The sequence below is a fragment of the Haliaeetus leucocephalus genome, unplaced genomic scaffold (genome assembly GCF_000737465.1).
Source record: "Haliaeetus leucocephalus isolate CR32 unplaced genomic scaffold, Haliaeetus_leucocephalus-4.0 Scaffold151, whole genome shotgun sequence".
Lineage (NCBI taxonomy): Eukaryota > Metazoa > Chordata > Aves > Accipitriformes > Accipitridae > Haliaeetus > Haliaeetus leucocephalus.
In genome coordinates, this window is record NW_010972587.1 from 13,387,582 (window position 1) to 13,409,479 (window position 21,898).

The 21,898-nt window shown below is 39.3% G+C and overlaps 1 protein-coding gene across 1 annotated transcript; it reads right to left on the minus strand.

The window, feature by feature from the left end:
* Positions 1–980: 980 nt before the first annotated feature.
* Positions 981–20,717, minus strand: USP44 (ubiquitin specific peptidase 44). The gene is made up of 6 exons (XM_010561897.1): positions 20,566–20,717; positions 15,335–16,849; positions 4,407–4,605; positions 3,809–3,917; positions 2,804–3,009; positions 981–2,413 (listed from the first exon to the last, which is right to left on the minus strand). Exons 2-6 carry the CDS (start codon positions 16,766–16,768, stop codon positions 2,214–2,216), a joined length of 2,148 nt encoding a protein of 715 aa, XP_010560199.1. The 5' UTR covers positions 16,769–16,849; positions 20,566–20,717; the 3' UTR covers positions 981–2,213.
* Between the last annotated feature and the right edge of the window lie 1,181 nt (positions 20,718–21,898).

Sequence of the window (21,898 nt, forward strand, 5' to 3'; positions counted from 1 at the left end):
CATACTGTGCTTAAGCCTTACTCTAGATAAAGGATGCAGAGCGAGCTACACGAACCAGCAAGTATTAAGAACCAAAGCAGAAGCTGTTGAGAAGCGCACCTGAGCTCATCCTTATGCTGGACTGCAGTAATCTATGGTCCCTGCTCCTTGGATTTGGACTAGAACTCTATGAGTGTGTCCTTTCTCCTTCCCTTGTTCTACCCAAGGCAGCACCAATGGGAAGAAAGCAGAATTTGCTTTTGCTAAGCTAATGATGTCTTTTAGAGAAAGCCTTGAGACTTAGTAACACTTGCTGCAGTGAGAGGAAACGCAGGGGAACAGCCATAAGCACAGCCTACACAACCCTTCTAGAAAAAATGGCAGGCCAAGGTTCTTTCTGTGGGACGTGGGTATATGCTTAATATTGATGATTGAGGGGCTAACAAACCCCCCACCCCCATTGCACTCTACGAGTCCCAAGATAGACTTTTCCATTAATGCTTGAGTCTCTTAGGACCCCTGTGTATCTGGTTGAAATGCTCTTGGGGGAAGAAAAAGTGTCAGAATTCTGAAAGGCAATTAGCACAACTCTTTCCCTTTCCTTTCTATTCCTCTGAACTACCTACCTATAAAGTAGAGCAGAGAAGGAAAGTATTTGAAAGACTGCACAGCCATAGCAAGTAGATTGTCAGATCATCTCACTTCAGCAGGTGGCCCTTGGCTTAAAAAAAAAAAAAGGACCAAACTGCTTTTGCACACTTAATTAGGATGAGCACAAAGTGAAGAAAGTTTGAGATCTGAGGCCACTGTGTGCTCGCTACAATATGGCATCTTTCAGAAACATAGAGAGAAAGGGTAGCAAAAGTCATGAATAAAACCAGCTGTTAAATCAGTGACAGGTGGCCAAAGCAGTCTTACAGTTAATGCCTTAACCCATGTTTGTTTGAGACAAAGTTTAAAAAATAATTTTAAAACAAAAGAGTATAATGGTAATGTAGAAACTAGTTCCAGTACACGCATGGTTTTCTGTCCACATCAAGGCATTTTATTGAGGTATACACTTTGCAGAAGATGAGGTAACAATTTGCATAAGACTTATGCAAAATAACTTCACAATTAAAATTTACTTGGCATTAACTACTGTATGTGGAGAAAGACTGATAATTCCTGCTTGTTAGAGTCTCCTCGATGCACAGTTCTGTTAATGCTAGTGGTAGGACCGTGGAGAAGGTACAGTAGTTGTAGCTAGGGAAAACCAGTCAGGTTGAAAATGCTTTCATACAAATTTTACAGCTTCTTTTCAGTGGTTTGTGTTAGAGATTACTGAAACAGACAACGCTTGCTACAATTTAAAGGAAGCATGTCCAATGCAAGAAAGGGTGCTAACATTCTTGTAGCAGTGACAGTGGGGTGGGTGAGTGTGGTTTATTGGGTTTTACTAAGAAAGCTTTAAGTTACTGGAATAAAGCGCCCCTGGTTGTCAAGGTTAGTACTCTGAATTTGGCACTTGAGTTGTCAGGCTTGTTAAGGCTAAAACATGGAAGTCTTGGTAAAGACATATTCTTGTGCTATTCAATGTTCCTCTTACACACTTATTTTCATATAAGTACATGATCTATTTCCTCAATTTCAGATTTTAAGAAATTCTGTCAATGTATCTTTAGTGTAGTCCCCTTGAAGCTTGCAAAATAATTTCACTTTAGTCATCAAGAATATACAGAAAGTTTCCTACAAAAAGTTCAGTTACTGTCTGACAGGTAAAACATTCCTTCCTGGTGAATGTTAATATTCTAGGACCTAGTAGCAATTCCTGCACAGTAAGAATCATGATATCATTAGGACTATACTATAAAATGTACACAAGCATATATAGAAAATTAACCAGAGAAACATCAGTTGCCCATTGAAAGTCAATTTTCTAAACCAATTCAAAAAGATTATCAAAATACAAAACCAGCTTAAAAAAACAGCCTGAGGTAAGACTTAAATGCAAATAGCAATCTTTTTCTTAAAAAAATAGCTGTATTGAAATTCTAGGTACTTAGAAAGTTTCTTACTGTCAATAAAAACCTTTACTAACAATTGTAAAGAGTACTTTAACTAATACAAAAGTATATAAACATTGTACACAGATTCAAAGTAAAAAAGTACAATACTGTACTTTCATTTCATTTAAAAATATATAGTTATGACAATTCAAACTTTTACCATACACACAGTTAACTGGCTTTGGATTAGCTGCTACTGTTGGCCATGGAACAGTCAGCTAATTCTGTGTGCTGCTGACTTTCAGCTGTGCTAGGACGTGGTATTTTACCACGTCCATTTGCCTGAGTAAGTCGTTGGCTGTAAAACAAAATGTAGGCTTGAGCCTTGCATACTTCTTCCATAGTGCACATGTTGAGTTTTGAATCATTGCAGTGTACCCAAAATCCTGCAGTGAAGAAATACACCAAAAAAAGTCATCAGGACACTGACTTGAAGTAATTGCATTATATTTAATAATTATTTAGCGTTCAGTCCCATTTAACGAGTTGTGTAGAAATAGTATACTGTTTCAGTTGATCCAGTATATTTATATTTGCCTCTACATTTTAAAAGCCCAGCTTAGCTTCCTCAGATTTACAGGAGTTTATAGCCAGAACACGTTTAACAAGCCAATACAAATCTGAACTGTTCTGGCCTACAGAACTGCAATTCTCATTCCGGGCAGTTCAGCTACAGGTGATTCCCATTTGCTTTTGAGAAAAGACAGTAAGCTTAACAGTTTAGAATTACAAACATCCCTTTCTCCCACACTCCTTATTTCACAGCTGATTCCTACCTCCTTCTGAATTGTAGCAGTAGGCAGTGTAGTGCCCTGAGCCAAATCCTTTCCCGTGATGCATTACCACAGCAGACAAGTCGTAGATAAAGCAGTCGGGTAGGAGGGACTTGAGGGATTCTCTGCAGCAATAAGGCTCCATGTTCAGCATTTGATCAAAATTAACATGTACGCCAATCTTCTCACGATGATTGCGTCCTGACCACCTGGAAAGTTAAGTCAAAAGTAAACTTACATTTTTTCAAAGAAAGAACACAGCATTCTGAACTATGTTCTAACATAACAGATGTTATCTTCACTATTGTCTTTGTGCACAAAATAAATGCTAATTTTTTTTTTTAGGCTTCCTCTTTCACTTCTGCTTTATCTCAAGGCCTTTTAGAATGTGTCTACAGTACCTACTATTCTCATCTTCTGAAATAATCCATCTTAAGATCTGTGTAATGGTGAGTGGGAAGTATTTTCCACATATTATATCTCAATTGGTATTTCTCCTTTATCTCATTTTCGGTTTCCTTTATATTGAGGACAGACTCTGTACTAATGCGTGGACTAAGAGTTCACAGAGATGCAGTCTCCACTTCCTTCCTCTCAGGCTAATGCATTAATGTATTTGGTTATATGAAGGTTACGGGAGACTTCCACTGAATACAATCTCGGTTTGTACATTAGTGAATATGAGCATTTACTCTACCTGACGATAACACAAGATTAATTTTTACCGACAGAGTTCACAGCAAGGTTAGTAGGTTTTGACTGAAAAGAAGGATGAAATAATTTTGGTATTAAAGTAGCAAGTAGTTGAAATCCAAAAGGTCAATTCTCTACTTAAAGTGTATCTTACTGATGTTTAAATGAAACAAGAAAAATAAATGTCTAATAACTATTTCTCATCATACTAGTAAACAGAAATTAAACTGATGCTGAAAAGCATTGATCCCAAACAATGGAAGAGCACGACTGAATTGGTCAGTTTGCAACACTGGTTGTTGTGGCACTACTTACCTAAACCGTTTAAGGTGTAATCTGAGAACCTGAGGTAGTCGACACACCATAAGCTGCTTCTGAGCTTCTGTGAGTATAACTGGTTTAGAAGAAAACTTCCTTCGTTTTGCTGAGGCCAAACACACAGTTACACAATACAAATCTCGATAACAGCCTTGTATTTCAGTTTAAGATTTATCCACCAAGTTTGCGTGGACCTAAATAGCTACTGTATGTGCCTCCTCAAAAAGGATACACTCTCAGAGCTATTTTGCAAGGATTTTATGATGTAAGTATAAAATACTTGTGGTCACTTAGGTTAGTCACCTTAATTAAAAAAGCTGATGGGTTCTTCAGCTGGGAGTATCAGAATACCCATTAGTGTGTGATCAGACTTTATCTAAGAGAAGCATCACACTTCAAAACATTCTGTGAACAATTCCATCTTCTAGGTGATGAGTAATGACTGTTAAGTGACCACAACAGGACATAAGAAGGAGGACTTTGTTTGCAACACACTTTTAAGGCTTTTAGTATTTTCCTTCTACACTTTCACTGTCAGTTTACTTAATATTTTACACAGAGAATGTATGCATGAGTACATACTGCCTTTACTCACTGTTGCACTGATCACACGCATATATCTTTCCTTCCAAAGCTTCAGTTTCTGTAAACTTGGCCAGCATTTCTGTTAGCAGACATGGATACTGAGACGACATCTCCTTGCCATTGCAGTGATACCTCTCAGGAAACTCCAGGGACAGGTCCCAGAAAGGTTCTACAGTATTTGATTTATTGTCACAGGCAAGACATGTAACCTGTAAGACAATATTTCACCAGTTGCTTACACTCAGAAACTTACTTTACTAAAAGTATACCATAACATAGGTCTCAAAAAACCAATAAACCCCGTTTTTTTCCTAGAGATAACTGATGCAACCAAAGACAAGACATAGTCATTTAACAAAAGAAATTATACACCTAATTTATTTTCTCTGAAGCAGCATGTCCAATACTGTTATCACAAATAGGTAAGTGTTCTTATGTTTTACTGAGAAAGAAAAGCAGTGTCAAAATGGTCTGTCTGGGACTGTCCAAGAGAAGCAGCTGATGGAGTCTCGGGAGTCTTTTCTCCAAAAAGAATCACTCCAAAAGGAAAATGTACATAAAAGAGAAAAACTATAGTTTAGGTTAATTTAAAAAGAAAAAAAACCCAAAAAAACTAATAACCCCAACAGCTGGGGATTTTAAAGTCATATCCTTCTTACTTTGTAAGTCTTCCAGGGAAGCCTGGATTAGGAAGCACACTTCTTCAAAGAAAAATTAACAGGTAAAAAGAATTTATTTCTTCTTTCAGTAAGTGGATCCATCGTCACACTAGGGAAAGGACAAGCAGTAAGACAACATAAATAAAATGTCAAGAAGTGAAGTGAGTCAACCTGGAAAATGCAGATAATACAGCAGGGGACAATTAATTTACGATAACATTCAATATTTAGGAAAGTAAGTTAAAAGCAGTAGTTCTTCTACGCTGGAATGGCAACACGTTATGTTGATTTGCAATGCAGTCTTCTAAAAGCCAGCTCAAGCTGCTTTGTGTCACGTCATTTGAGTCTTCCTCCAAAGGACCTCCACCCTTCCACGATCCATGTGAATGAATAACTTCTATCAGCAGCTGAACCTATGCAGTGGTGAAACTCCATTTAGACTGTAACAAACATAGTTCATAAAGGCTACAAAGAAATACCAGTAAATATCAAGTGTGTGTGTGTGAGACTAAAGATATTGAACCTTGGTATGTTCAATGCAACAAAGTACAATACAATCCTGAAGAGTAATTACCTGAGTTTTCTACAGTTGATGTATTTATTGGTTTAACAGTTGCAGTTGACCACTAACTCAAGCAGCTCTAACCTCACTGCTCTAGAAAAGATGCATTCTGAAAATAAGTTGAATTTTAATTGGGCTCAGATACATAGCTTTGACAGAACTTCCAGAAACATCCAACATGTTCCCACCCCCTTCCCTAACAATTAAAACTTTCCCACCAAAAAGATTAAAGGACCTCAAAATTTTCATATAGGACCTATTGTCAAGATACTATTATTTATCAGCTCAGAATAACAGCCAGTTATGTTTTACAGTAAATGGAATATCAAATATCACCTTAAGTTTGCACCGCAAGGGTAAATAATTGCCAAATTAAATCTCTACAAGCATGCTTCCTGTTCAGGAAAATACCACAAGTTGTTTGGAACAACTAATACAAAGACGTAGTAATAAAAGAATGAAAATCCACGAGGGATCCAAATATTGTGATTTCACAGGCACGCCTTTGTGTTGCTTCTCTACATAAATTCAGTGTAATTCTCTTCAGTTAGGTTAGTATGCCTACTCAAGTGTAAAAATACACTCAGTTTTGTTCAGGAGCTCCTTTATTTTCCTCTGAAGGTTTGCTGTTACATAATTATTCACCCTGCTTTGTCTGTTATTTCATGATCATTTATATAAGGACAGATCTGTCACCTTATTGTACCTTCCTTCTAGGTGTTCTTGTGAGTAATTATTTAATGCATTCACTAGCTACAACAGCTTATATACAATCTATGCATTAGCTACCTAATGCACATGGGTATTTTTGTACCAGCACTGTGTTTAGCAGTGGAGTTAGTTAGGAAAGTTGTTAGTTGCTTTAAGTTCTAAGAAGAAAACGCTACTGCCTTGTTCTTAGAAAACAGAACTTTGAACTTACATGGCAGAAAAGAGGAGAATCTTCTGTTTTAATTTACACTGACAGGAGCTTCTTTTGTAAGTGCTAACATCTGGCAACGTTTCAAAGCCACAAACTATTAGTAATTCAGAGCTGAAATCTAGACTTGGAGACAAAATGATATGTTTGGCCACAGTTCAAGCTAACTCCAGCATAAACACAGAATGACTAATAGATTTCTGCTGTACAAATGGGTGATTTTGTTGGGCCAAAAGTTTATTTAATTGACGAGTTACTTAAGAATTTGTTGCACATGAATGCACACTGAAGATTAATGGGCTCAGGATAAAGTACATACATGAACTCAGTAAAGATAATTTTAACAAGTCCTGAGGTTTCAAATTTAGTGTGTAATGTTAATAATCTAGGTTATTTTAAGATCCTCTTTCCCAGCTAGTTAATAAGTACTATCCCAAAGAAAAAGAAACAAATAATTGATCCAGCTTCCAATTTTTGCCTCTCAAAAAACAAAACAAACAAACAAAAAGATAAACTGATGCAATAGTGCTGCTTATCATCTCATCATGCAACTGTGAGCAAAGCTGATTTGTGTTGACAAATTCTTGTACTGAGAGAGGTGCGCTTATTTCCTCAAATGCAAGACACTCCTCCTCACCATGACACTGCAGCAGAGTTAAATTCTTAAGAGTTGTCTGGGATTTGCATACTTGCCAACAGCCAAGTAACCTGACGCATTCAGATAAGCACATGCCCAACCATATCAGCCGCTGCTGGGTGCTAACTGCTCCTGTTCACACTCTCACTCAATGGTAAGTAAGAGGTAAATCAGGGCTGGAACTAAGGTTGGAAGTATTTTTCTTAGCCAGGCCTGAGCTTACAAATTGAATTACTCAACAAGTAGGAGGATCCCTACCCGTCTGTGGAATCCATCTGCACTGGCCTCTCCATCAGTACGGGCTTTACAACACTCCCATCACCTCTCTTTCTATCCTAAGTGGGACTCCTTTATCTCACACTGCCCTACCGTTCACACAGTGCAACCCAGATTTTCTTTTTTCATGGAAAGTACTGAAATAGTTTAAACTGCTCAAAAGTTGGTTGAACAAGATGTGAGGTTTTTATAAAAAAACAAAGCAAACCCAAACATGAACTCAAAGGGCTGGCAAAAACTTTATGCATCTGTCCAATGTAACTTTTTATGGTATGAGTATGCATGACAGTAATAGGGAAGTGAGTCTGCTCTAGCAATCTGATTAGTGACATGTATCTTTTTATGACTATATTTTACAAATTCAGAGTTTGATTTCACCTCCCCATTATATTCCATAATTGCTATTTTAGAAGACCTTAATGCTGTAGTCTATAACAAAGCTACACGAGAAGTTTACATTAGAGCAAAGAAAGTAAATTACTGGTTTTAGCTAGTCTGAAATCTCTACCTTATGTTCTGCCCTGGCCACCCTCTCACGCCTTGAAACACTGGTAGTATATACAATTGTTTGGTTAAAGCTCAGTATTCAATCATGGGCCAAAGGCCAGACTGAAAAGAGCTGGATCAAATTGCTGGATTCAAGCTAAGCATGGAGGCCACTCAGACAAGCATCATTGTACCCACAATAATTTGATGGACAGCCACTGCCCTGGATGGCATTCAGCTTAAATGCAGCCAAAGAAAATAGTTAACATATTGCTGCAGAAGAAGCTAACTCCATCATCAAATGTTTTGCCTACGGTCCCTGCACGTGCATGGAAGAAAGACAACTGTTACCATCTCTGCTCTAATTCTTTTTTGGTTTTTAAGAACAGTAAGATGGCCAGTCCCATTTTTGTGCTTTCACTACTACTTAAGTTTTCACTATATGAGACATATATACAAAGACTAGTGATGAAATTTTTCCACAGCAAAGTACTCAAAGTAGAAGGGGATTTCTAGGATACTGCTATAGTATGGAATTCCGCAGGACAGTCCATACTGTATTTCCTCAGTTATAAAAAACCCTAAACTTTGTCGTGATGAGCATACAGCATCATCAAAATGATCTGTATCTATTTAACAGAATAACATAAGCATAACCATAGCAAACTGTGGTCTGTGATTCGATGGCCTCTTATAGATTAAATATCACCTTCATCTAGTTGGAAAGCAACTTGACAAACATTTTGTGATTCAGGCTACACATAAAAGCAGAGAGACAATACCAGAGTATAGAAATCAGCATACAGGTCCTGGATTGGTTTAAGTGCAAATCCTCCTGTTACCTACCTGAAGTTCTCATGGTTTTTAACAGTCTATTCAGTGGGAGACTTAATACCCAGCACTGCACGAGCCACCATCAGCATTCTCCCCCAAACTTTAACTCACAGCATACTACCCAAAGCTGAAGGGCTTCAAACAACCCAAAGATTGCACACTTCCCCTTCTATCAGCCAATCTGTCCTGAAATATACCAGTTGAGCAAGTATATGGAGCAAGACTTGCAAGGAGAGGCACTGCCTTTTAAAACTTTAAACAGTTTACACAGTACATTGCTTAGAACCTACTTCACTCTCTGGGTCTTGACATAGTCATTTCTCTGAGCACTGCACAGTTATTCTGCTGTGCTGAGTGGGGCCAGGGAGAGGCATTTTGCTCAGATTCCATCTTAAACATGATCAGGAAGTAATCAAACTGTTTGTGGTTTTTTAAGTGTGCCTAGAGATAACAAAAGCTAGTTTTAATAGGAATTGCTATAATAAATGGTGAATTATTGGGAAAAAACCCACAGCCCAAGATAGGCTTGTCCTAAGAAGAAATGGTAACTAATCACAACTTTGCTGTAGAGGAAACTCATTACTAAATCAGCATAGCCAGTGCTCTTCACTTTCACTGCTATGTTTGGTGTTGCTGTAACAGAAATCTACACAAAGAGCTTTACCTAAGGCACCAGATTCAAAAGCAGTGGAATCCTCACAAGAGACTTTCAAAACCCACCCCAAATAGTTTCTAAAGGGTTCCTCGCCACTCCAAAAACTTGTTAAAATTACATTGGCTAGGTATTTGTTCGATAACTTACATTAAATTTGCATTTACTCAACAGTACTCTATAAAGAAATCAACAACTACTTACTGCTTTGCAACATGCAACGTTAATTTTCTTCCTTGAATTAGGTACCCAAGCAGCTTTCACATAAATCAGCACAAACCTTATTTTTTCCCCTCCCTTACTGGGTCTTTTTTAGCTACAGAAAATACTCATTGCCCTTCTCCTTCCACTTGCCTTGAATTAGAAGCTATCCCTGATTAAACCGTAAGAATAGAGGGAGCTGGCTAATGATGTTGCAAGGCTGTTCTTCATCTTTGAAAGGTCCTGGCAATCAGGGGAGGACAGGAAGAAAACAAGTGACATTCCTGTCTCCAAGGAGGAGGATCTGGGGAACTACAAGCCAGTCAGTGTCACCTTCATCTGTGGGAGGGCTGATGGAGCAAAACCTGGAAACCGTTTCCAAAGGTATTAAGAATAAAATGATGGCTGTGAGCAGCCACCATGGATTTATGATGGGAAAATCATGCTTGACCAACCTGATTGATAGCCTTCTTCCTACAATGAGATGACTGGTACAGATAACCAGTGGATGAGTGGAAAACAGTGGATGTTGTTTTATCTTGACTTCAGTGAGGCCTTCAACTCTGTATCCCATAACATCCGCACAGAAAAAATGAAGTGCAGACTACATAAATGGACAAGATGAACTGAAAACTGAATGAGCTACCAGGTTCAATGAGTTGTGTTCAGCAGCATGAAATGCTGCTGGAGCCCAGCCGCTAGTGGTGTACCCCAGGGGTCGATACTGGAGCCAATTCTTTTAAACTCTCAGCAAGTTTACAGATGACTCAAACCCAGGCAGAGTGGCTGATACACCAGAGGGTCTTGCTGCCGCCCAGAGGGAGCGGGACAGGCTGGGGAAATGGGCCAACGGGAACCTCACCCAGCTCCGCAAAGGGCAACGCCAAGTCCCGCGCCTGGGCAGGAATAACCCCAGGCACCAGCACAGGCTGGGAAGCAGCTCCCCAGAGAAGGACCGGGGACGAGCCCACGATGCACCCCTGCAGCAAAGCAGGCCAACACGAGGCAGAGCATCGCCAGCAGGTCGAGGGAGGTGATCCTTCCCCTCTCCTCAGCCCCGCGGAGACGCAGCCGGAGGGCTGGGTCCAGCGCCGCGTTTATTTCCCAGTACAAGATACGGACTTACTGGAGCGAGTCCAGCAAAGGGCCAGGAAGACGATGAAAGGGCTTGGAGCATCTGACACGTGAGGAGAGGCTGGGCGAGCTGGGAGCGTTCAGCCTGGAGAAGGGAAGCTCAGGGGGATCCTATCCACGTGCGTAAATACCTGACGGGAGGAAGTAAAAAAGATGGAGCCAGGCCCTTCTCAGTGGAGCCCAGTGACAGGACAAGAGGAAACAGGCACAAACTGCAGCACAGGAGGTTCCATTTAGACAGAAGAAGAAACTGTTTTTACTGGGAGGATGGTCTAGCACTGACCCAGGCTGCCCGCAGAGGTTGTGGTGTCTCCATCCTCGGTGCTATTTAAAACCCGACTGCACGCAGCCCTGAGCAACCTGTTCTACTTGACCCTGTTTTCAGCAGAGTTGGTCAAGCTGATTTCCAGAGGTCCTTTCCACCCTCAACAATTCTGTGCATGCATGCGTGTATGTGCATGTACACAAGTGCATGTGAACTTAACTGTCAGGAAGTTATCTTAAAAATGAAGAATGGAAGCCGAGCAGCTGAGGGAAGACAATCAATCTTTGGTAAGAAAGTTTTCTAAAACGATAATTTGATCTTCAGTGACTATTTTGACAAGTTATTTTCTTATTATTAGACTCAAATATACCTTTACATTTCTTCACACACAAAATTAAGAATACTAAGAAATTCAGTTATCTGAATTATTATTTTGACATTATTTAAGAGTAGGTAAAAATATTTAGAATCATCCTGTCTGGCTTACAGAAAAGTCATTTTTTTCCTGGTAATTCTAATAATAAGAGGCTTATTTTGAACTTCAGGAAGTTTTTAAGGTTTTACCAACGTAGTGGCCAAAAAGCACAAGATGTATGAAACATCCAGTATTTCTTTTGCTTAGTAACTACCACTTCTTCCAGAAAGCTTCATACTATATGGGTTGAACTGGGGGACAGTTACACTGAGCAATTCATTTGGGACATATATGTGCTATACTCCAGTGACAAAAGTGCCTCCAAATCAGCCTTATCAGAAACACATTTCTATTCTTTCACCATTTTTGATATCTTGATAGTGTTGACTCAGACTTGTCAATATTAAAATCTTAAAAAATATGATCTAAAACGGCCCTCTATCTTTCAAGCAATCAAAACCTGTGCACTCAACATTATCCTAAGGGTAAACCAATTTAGTTAAAAAGCTTAAGTTCAAGAGATAAAAGCTGTGTCTGCACATAAGATTTTGCCAGCATAAATATCTACAAACTTCTTAAATCTGCTAGGCTAGTTTCGTAGATCAGCTAGGTTGTCTAGATCAGCTTTCACAAATACTCCATACTAGTTTCCCTGTCTCCCTCCCTCCCGGTATAAATCATCTCGACAAAAATTTTAATACTGGTATAATTATACACACCAGAGTTTCTGCTAGTATGATTTCTGTGGACATGTGGGACACAATTTTCCCAAAGCAGTGCTGAAAATATACATTTGCTTTGGAAGCTAAAATCTGCTATTTCAATTTCTGGATTTTTAAAAATATACTTGCCCACTTCCTCACTTAATATGGACGAAGTTTGAAATAAAGATACTGTAAAAATTGTTGCATACTGTGCTATTTAGCTGGGACCATTTAAAAAAAAACACAAGCCAAAAAACTCTTGAGAAAGACAGTAGCTAACCTACTTGAGCTCTTGAAGTGTACTTCAAAGATCTGTGGGTCAGTATGCCAGTTTAACACTGGCACATAACTTCATAGTGCAGTAGTTTCTCCTTTCCTGTTGAAGGATCGAGGACAGGAGACAGTGGGTACCTTCCACAACAGTACAAGCACTGCATTTTCTCCTTTCTTAATCTTGTATTCTAAATTCAGTTGCAGTGCTGAACCAGGCAGCCATTTCAATAGCAACAGACTGATGGCAAACTCAGGATTATGACTTCCTTTCAAGTTAAAATAGAACAGCTAGAAGAAGAGGGAAAATGTTTTATTGCACATGTGAAAGTAATGTGAAACCTAAGTAAACATACAGCTTATCTGGATTGTAAGTGATCCTCTGTGTACTGTTATCAAGAGTAGTTCATAGTATTCTTGAGGCTTGAAGGTCAAGAGGATTGACTTCACTCCACTTGAGTATCTCAGAGAATCAAATATCTTTAATATTTTCAGTACGAACGGACAGTAAATATAACTTTTTTAGTGATCCTAAACCAGAAGGCAACTGCTGCATAGAAACAAGCTTCTAGAGTTCCCCTTATTCACTGAATTAAGATGTAGTTTATAACATAACTCTACACTAAAATCCCATCCTGTTTTTAATAAATGCAGCAGGCTATGGCTCCAACTATATTCTAGAGAGAAACTGTAATAAATACTGTTACAGCTTGTAGGTAAAGTTAAGCATACAAGGACAAAGCGTACGCTCCTTGCTTTTAAGAGCTAACATTGTCAAAGATATGGTGATACAGCAAGAAGTCTTTCATATTTTTTCTTCAGCCCCGCATGGATGTTTTTGTGCCTTTTTTGTTAACTTCACTATAGCAGTTTGTGCCAGTTCTGACAAACTCCTAGCGAAATCATAATGCAGGAATGTTACTGAGGAAAGTAATTGCCTTATAAGATTTTTTAAAGCTCATCCTTCTCTGTGCAAACACCAGGGCCTGAATCATTAAGATGACCTGAATAAATTTTATTGAGGAGGAAATGTAAATCTTCAGGGGTTACCTTTTTCTTTTAATATTTATCATGTTTAAAAGTGCTAGTGAAGACTAAACTGGAACAAAGGAGTGGCAGAAGACAAAGGGAACCATTAGGAGGTAAAGTGTTGGACACTGTCTGTGGGAACTGCCTAATGAGCCGGGGAGAAATTACTACAGCTAACAGCTTCAATACTCTTTTCCTTGTTCCTCTCACTTGAGGCATTCTGAAGTTCATCAAGGCTGTATTTTGCACACAGACACTGACCAGCTGTAATAAAAGAGCTGTGTGTTGCAGTCACAAAAGTCACAGGATAGCTCAAAACTGTTTAATTCCCTTTCAGTCTTACTCAGTGACTGAATAAGAATTGAGTGAATTCTCACTATTCCCCTCCCTGGTTTCAGGAAGGTGGGAGGGTTTCTAGTCACAAGCCTCTTCACTTAAGGAAGCTAAAAACACAACATGTAGAAGAAATGGTACAGCTGAAATAATGCTTCATGTCTTCAGAGACTTGAAAATTCTTCCAAAAAATGAGTCCTGTTAGAAGGCTTGGAACGCAACCAAGCCTTGTCAGTATACTTAAGCAATTACTTTGTTTTACTAACAACAAAGTTACTATTTTGGAGCCGGGGAATGTGATTTTCAAACAGAAAGCTTTAATGACATAATATACTAGACACTTATGTTAGCACAGCCTGGATACAAGACATGTTAACTACCCCAAGGAAAGGAAGCATGCCAACAGAAATGTTCTTACACTGGGCCAAATGGAAGGTAGAAGATGATCTGGTTTTATTAGTAGATATAACAGTTTCTAGTAGTTATGCAAAACCTAAGATGACCTAAAAACTAACATATGCTGCAAACAATCCTAATTTTAAAAGTCTTGTTATCTTACTATAAAGTTTATAGCAGTAAACAATCCTACCTTAGCCAAAAGCCACTTGGATTTCTAGCTTCACATACTAAAACATTAAACCATCAATCAAACAGAATAATTGGAACATCCAGATTTTTGTTAATTTGTGTTAAACCTCTACTCCTTCACACAACGTATCTATTAAATGCTTCTGCACTCCCTCAGTAACATGTGCATGCATACCAAAGACCAACTCCAGGGCACCGAGACTTTCTTAGCTGCTGTTCCTGCTGCAGTGTAGTTAGTTTTTAGATTAATTCAGCAGAACCCAGCATTTGTTTTTTCAGTCAGTTCTCAGATGTTTGTACACACACACAGTTGGGATATGTGTGATAGCAAGTGGACACATTGAAGTACTTAACAGGAAGCCGAGAAGAAAAAAATGAGAGTAGTCAGGCAGAAAAAAGGAAAACAACCGTTGCCTCCACCCCACAAATTTGGTTCCTGTGTTGACAGAGCCTTCTATATCTTTGCGTTGTAACAGAAAAGTAGTATTCCAGCATCATGACAGGCAATTACTCTGTAATAATGAATCTCTAATTCAAGCTATTTACTGAAATAATTCCCTGCTTGGCATCCATTACCTAATCAGTTTCCACTTAGACGAGATTAACACCTTCCTTAACACCTTTTATCTAGCATCACTACAGGGATCAATTAGGTGCTTAAAATTGTAAATTCTTTATTCCTCCAAATTAGTTGGTGCTTAATAGTGAAGTCAGATATTTCTCAGGAGTTGCAACCATGTGCTTTAAAATACCAAATTTAACACTTTTATGTTTATCAGGTGACTCTTCTACTGCAAGTTTTAGGATTACCCAAATGACCTTTCTTCTGAAATTGTGTGTATTATATCCTCCTCCCCATCCCTCCTCAATAGTTATAAATGTATTAACCTTTGAAGCATGCCAATCACTGACCAGTATAAATCCATAACTACAAATCATTACACACCTTAAAAAAAAAAAATTATAAAACATACCTGACTTAATAGCTGTCCATGAAAAATGTTGTTAACCACATTCAAAACCTGTTTTATAAGTTTTCTTTGAGAGGCAGGGATGAGAGCTGGGTATCTGGTCCCTGTAGTCTCCAGCTCCTGCTGCACTTTATCCAAAAGTTCACAGAGAAATTCCTGAGCATCTTGTTGGGCATATCCTCTGAAGGCTGGAATTAGTCTCCACACAGAATGAAGCATGGCAAAAGGAGACACCAGCGCCCATTTGCCAGACCACATAACTTGGAACAGAGTATGCAGCTCATGACAGAGAGAAATATGCTTTGAACTGGGTTCCCTGGGCTGAATAAGTTCCATATTTCTACTTTTTGATGCTCCTCCACTTAATCCAGAGGATAAACTAGGCCGCCTCACAGAAGATGATCCCTTTATTTTCTCTTGGCTCTCATTCACATGTAATGTTGAGGCAGCTATTGACAGGTGTTTAGATGAAGATCTGGTTTTACCATTGGTTGCTGTTGCCAGCAGTTCCTGAGTTTGGTTGAGATCAAGCTTTAAAAAGCATTCTCGAAAAATAAGTAAGTGACTTAATACCTGCAGGATAGAATTCATATAGCATGTATTTCCTAGGTTTCTCAGTCCTGTTACCCCAGGAGTCACTGTGGGCCTTCGCTTAATTGGAGAGTCACTTATTTTTTTCAATCTTACTTCATCTGAGGTATATGTTTTTTTCAACTCTGCCACAGACTCCATGTTCTGTGATGTCTTTTGCAGGCAGGATGCTGATTCTGAGGACTTTCTAATCTGATTTTGTAAACGACTGCTCTTTCTTGGAGGCATCTTTTCCATCTCTGCTTTCAACTCACGCTTTCGTTCTTGTCTTCTCTTCCTAGCTTTCTCCCTTCTTTCCTCTGCTTCTTCCCGACGCCTTTCTTCTTCCAAAATCTTTTTTCCAGTAGGGGTCAACTCAAGCCATGATCTGAATATTTTGCCCAGGAATGCACGCCGTCGGTGCCAGAGAGCTGTGAACATGCGATCTTCATTCCGAAGCAAGGCTTGGGCACCACCATGTGAAAGGTAAGAATCATCACTTGTACCCATAGAACGCAAAGTCCTCCCACTTCGAGTAGTGCAATCATAGTTTTGACTCTTGATTGCACTTAACGTACTTCGCAACAGTTTTAAATCACCAGTTGCGTTATCATTAAGAACATAATCATCGCAGAGATAACAGAAAACATACAGCTCATTTACTTCCAATGCCACTGGGTGACTGCTCTCCTGAAAGTGCTTTAGTGCATGTTCTTCAATATATCTTCCACACGCCACATGTGAGCAGCTGAGGCACGCCCACACAGATTCGGTAGTATTGCAGTCCACGCAATGCCATTTCTGAGGATTCAGAATGGAGTGATCTTGGGCCAGTCGCAGTCGTCCTATGTGCTTACACTTATCCATTGTTAAAACTGAAACTGCAGAGATATGCTGGCAAAACACATAATCCAAACTATTTTCTGTCCATGATATTTCAATCTGCAACTAAAAAAAACAGTTGTAAGTTACAGTTCATACATACCCAACTGTATCAATTTTTTACAGGTGTCAGATAACCAAACGCATACTTGAGGTTAAGTTTATGATTGCCATCCAACTAAGTCCCACCAAACACATAAAGGCAAATCAGTTATGTGGAGCCACAATCAACATCATCAACAGCAGTTCGAGGTTCAGACTAAATGGTCTGAACACCACTGTTTATACTCCTGTTACCTTCTGGCTCAGTACTGAAGCATACTAGCTACACTTTAGATTAGGCCCATTTTTGTCAAAGGCGCACTCATTTAGTTAAAAGACACTGTTGCAGAGTTTTGATACAAAATACAACTTAAAATGGGACAGGTTGCCCAAAGGAGTTGTGGATGTCCCATCCCTGGCAGTGTTCAAGGCCAGGCTGGATGGGGCTTTGAGCGACCTGATCTAGTAGAAGGTGTCCCTGCCCATGGCAGGGGGGGTTGGAAGTAGATGACCTTTACGGGCCCTTCCAACCCAAACCATTCTGTGATTCTATGATTCTAAAATGCTCCTATTAATTCTATCCCTAAGCAGACAGGTGCAGAAGTGCAAAGTTCACTTAAATTTATTATGTTTGCACAGTGCAAACAGTTCAGACAAATGAGGCTTTATACAACTCAAACCCTTAATTAAACCACACCTTTAATTAAATCACTGCACCTTTGTGCTCAGGCAAGCCCATTATACCAGTGCTTTCTCCAATCACGTACCTTCAATATGTACATTTTAACATGTCATCCTAACACCTCTGAAACAAAAAGAGTGACCTGGAAAAGCAGAACTTGATTTCTTCATAAGACAGAAATACCACTAGGTATCTACGTCAGTTGCAGCAAACTTTAGAAAAACCTGCATTTTGAACAGTCCTTTCTAATCCATGTCTTCAAAAATAATTTAAAAATTCCCCTAGCACTGGCTTACACCCTTTAATAAGTTTATGTGGTAGCATTTATTTGTTCAAAGCTGCTGTATTTGCTTTCTCCTTAAGGTGCATTTACCTAAAACAAACAGGCAGGCTCTGACTAACAAAAATTAAAGAGACAGTGATTCATTCTTTCTTTATGCTTTTACCATCTTTCTTTTGACTATCTCTAGTTGACAGATACCATCTAGAGACAAATGATGCGTCAGGAAGTGATTATGTTTGATCTGGGGTGTTTGTGCCCATGATCTCACTGACTAGAAGGGCTAAATAGCACACAGCACCAGTATCATTATGCGCGGTACTTGCCAGATGAAACAGTTAATCCATCTGAGGAGCACTAAGGGTTTGTCAAATATCCAGGCTATGCCAAGCGAGACAAATTATGCCATGACAAATGCATGCATGCTGCGGACTTGGCCTAGGCTGCACAATATCAAGGTCCAGGATTCTATGTTTTACAGATAAGTAAACCATGCTACAAAAATACTGAGTGATCTAGACAACTCTGGATAGAACCCCAAAAATTATATTCCAGCTATCATCCTTAAATATGCTGATATTTCTCCATTTTTACAGTTCTGAAATACACAAGAATAGGTTACTCAAGTTAGAACAGATGTCTTAGGTTAGGATAAGCATTAGATTGAGAGAACCCTAACATACAATGACATGACACCACTAAGGAATGGAAACAGGTAAAAAGTTGCAGCTGGATAGGAAAGAAGCTTTAATTTTCATCTGGTACTTAGATAAAAAAACTGTAGTAAAAAGATTTAACAAAAAATGGCTTGCTTTGGTTAATTGGCCCATGGCTAGTGCCTTTTAAAGCGTTACAATACAGATACCAGCATAAGAGCTATAATAACTCTCTAAGCACATAATCAGCATTGCATGTGTTGTGTAGGTCTTATTCTGTAATACAGAAAAGGTTGAGCCAGCTGTAGTGAAACTAATAACGTACGCACAGTTTTACATGCCCTTACTAATAATTCTCATTCAATTTAAGAGTTGTTTCCAGTCCATACTTGCTGCACTGAAGAATTTCAGGCACCATGACCTCTGGCTACCCATTCAGTAATTCCCAGATTAAGTATCAGCCATAGTGTATTACAGGTGGTAGAGATCCCTTGTGTGCTATGGTCAACAGATCACAAAAATAATGGCTGGCTGAACTTTTTCAGCTTGCTAGCATCCATAACATTCATTCCTTCTAAAAGACAGTCTATTCGTAGGCTGCTAATGAGATTCTTTTACAAATAGTTGTGCATACTAAGTTTGCTTTTCATACTGTCTTTATAAATAAGACCACCAGCGCTATCCCATGTCTTCTCCTAGTCTGACAACCTGTTTTTCCCAACACAGCTGAGCTTTTCTAACATGGATAAAATTCACATAAATTTCAGAGTTGAACTATGTATGCTAATTCTTCCTGGACTATTGAAGTAATGCCTATGTAAAGTGTGCTGCAAGAATTAAATATGATAGACAGGATTTTAAAAGACAAGACTCATCTTTGTGGTTTTGGGCTAACAGAAGTAAATTCTCCTGCATAACGTATTAGTAACAGTCCTTTCCAGCAGGCCAGAAAAGAACACTAAACCCTGCCTTCCCATAGGGCTGTCACACACAGCAATGCTGTCAGTCAGGAGTCTGACAGGTCAGCCCTGTCTGGTTTTGTTAAAGTCACTGTATAAATGCTGTGCCTTATTTTTCCTTCTTTTTAATATTATATGGTCAGAAAATTTGTGTTTCTCCATTTAAAAAAATATTACCAAGAGTGAAACTACTTACATGCCTCGAAGTAAGCAGATACTGGACTGAGGACAAAAGTAGTCTGCTGATTTAAGGACGACCACTGTGTAAACCATAGTTGCACAATCAAGCTCTTCATGCAAAAGCAACACGATTCTACGAAAGCACAAGATCAGCGCCTTGAAGAAAAAAACCTAAAATCTCAGCTCCCCCACCAGCAACCAAGCCAGCATGACATTTTCCCACCTACATCGATGTGTGGAGAAAGGAGACGGGGTGGAAGGGGGGAGGGGGAGGAAACATCCTGGCATGGGAGAAGTCTTTCTTTGAAGAAAACACGAAGAAATCAAAATGCAGAGTTTGGTCAAGAAGACAGAAATATCTGAAAAGACCGTGAAAAAGCTAAAAGTACAAAACTGAGACCAAGAAAACTTCAGCTGAATGTCAAGCAGCACACTGACAGCATGAATGTTTTAAGATGTGGAAAACTGAAGTACTGAGATTACATCAAGTCACAAAATTTAAAAACTTTACCTTAGAACCACAACTTGGCAAGACAGAATAGCTCAGAGAAAAAACAGGAGTGAAGTGACAGATAATGGTGGAAGAAAACTAAAAAGTCCTGCATACTCATTCCCATGCCTACTAGAAAGCTGCAGCTGGAATAAAATAGTACAAGCCAATGCTCCAATGTTAAAATTCCCTAAAGAAAGTTATTCAGCGCTACTTTCTGCATTCTTCTCTCCGAGGTTCAGTTCTGTGCACACACACAAAGAAACTGTGAATTAGTTGACCAGCACTTCAGAGATCAAGCCCCCCTGTGTTCTTAGCACAGACCTGAGCTGAAGTAGTAAGCAAAATAACAAGTACTAACATAGAGAATAGCACTGCTGAAAGCATTAAGTTGCCTGGGAAAACAAAGATATACAAAAGTCTTTTCTTGCGCCAAAGTTTTGCAAGCTAGAAATAAAGATATACAGAATAGGATTATTTTTTTTCATTGAACCGTATTTCAACCTTATTGACATGCTCGTTTCTTTAGTTTCACTAAAGAATGGCTGGCAAAATGTACATTTCGGGGTAACTCATGAGCTGAAGAACTACTCGATGGCAAAAAACAACTTAGAAGTCAAGGAAATAGATGTTTTTCTTCCATTTGTGTTCCATGTAAACAATGTAAACATCTTCACAGCTGATAATTTTTAAAATTGTGCTTCTAAATATAAACAAAAGGAAATCTTTTTCCCTTAGTCACTACTTTTGTAAGTAATTGCTTGGCACAGAAATGAAAAATCAAACAGCCCATCTCAGCGTTAGACTAGAAATACAGTACATAGTTTTACTAATATATATACACACATGTGTGTGTGTGTGCTGGTGTGTCCCATTAACATTCTTGCTTTTAAATCAGATGACAGTTTACCAACTGATTTTCACCAGTTTCAGAGTACCTGTTTAATATCTGAAAAAACAGGAATCATGGGTACTTGAACAACTGAAAGTTTTCGACAAATATGCTAACTAGAAGGCAGCTGTACTGCTTTACCGCTTTCTTAAACGATTTTTCTTTTTTTTTTTTTTTTTAAAGAAAACAGCCCAGCAAAACGTTGATGTGCATAACTTCAAGCTGCAGTACAGTCCTGCAGGCATAACAGTAAGACTCAAAAATCAAAGCAGCACTTCAAAAGGAAATTTTGTAAATTATTTCCGATTTTTAACAGTGCAGCCTTTGACAAGAATCCCCCCCAGCCTCCTTTCTTTGGAGCCATACAGTTCCTCATTTAACTTTTTTTTTTTTCTCTTTTTTTCGCCAGCTAAGGAATGTATATACAGTATGCTGCTCAGAAGTAGCCATTTACACCAGGACGCCAAACACCGGTACAGCGTGACATTCAATGTCTCCTACTGCAAATAACCGCGCATTTCCTGCAGTTGAGAGTTCAAGGTAAACAAATAGTTCAGATTGAAGCGCTTTCACAAAAGCACGAAAAAAACCCCGGCACTTCTTATTAGCCTGGATTTACACTCGACAGTTCTTCCCATTTAGAGAAAAAGAAGCATCTCCGACTGCTCTGACAGCTCCCCGGACAACGCCTGGCCCCTGTTCTGACAGCCCTTGCAAGTAAAGACACTCCAGGTTAAGATCACCCGCGGCTCGATGCCGTTTCGCTGAGCAGGTCCAGGCGCCCCGCGACACGGCACGGCTCTTCGCCTCTCGCCGACAACGGAGGAGACGCGAGGGGGGCTGGCCTTGGCAGCCCTGCTGCCCCCGCGGCTCACCGCCACCCTCCGCTCCTCCTCCCCAGGGTCTCCCTCACCTCGACGCCCTTCCGAGCCCC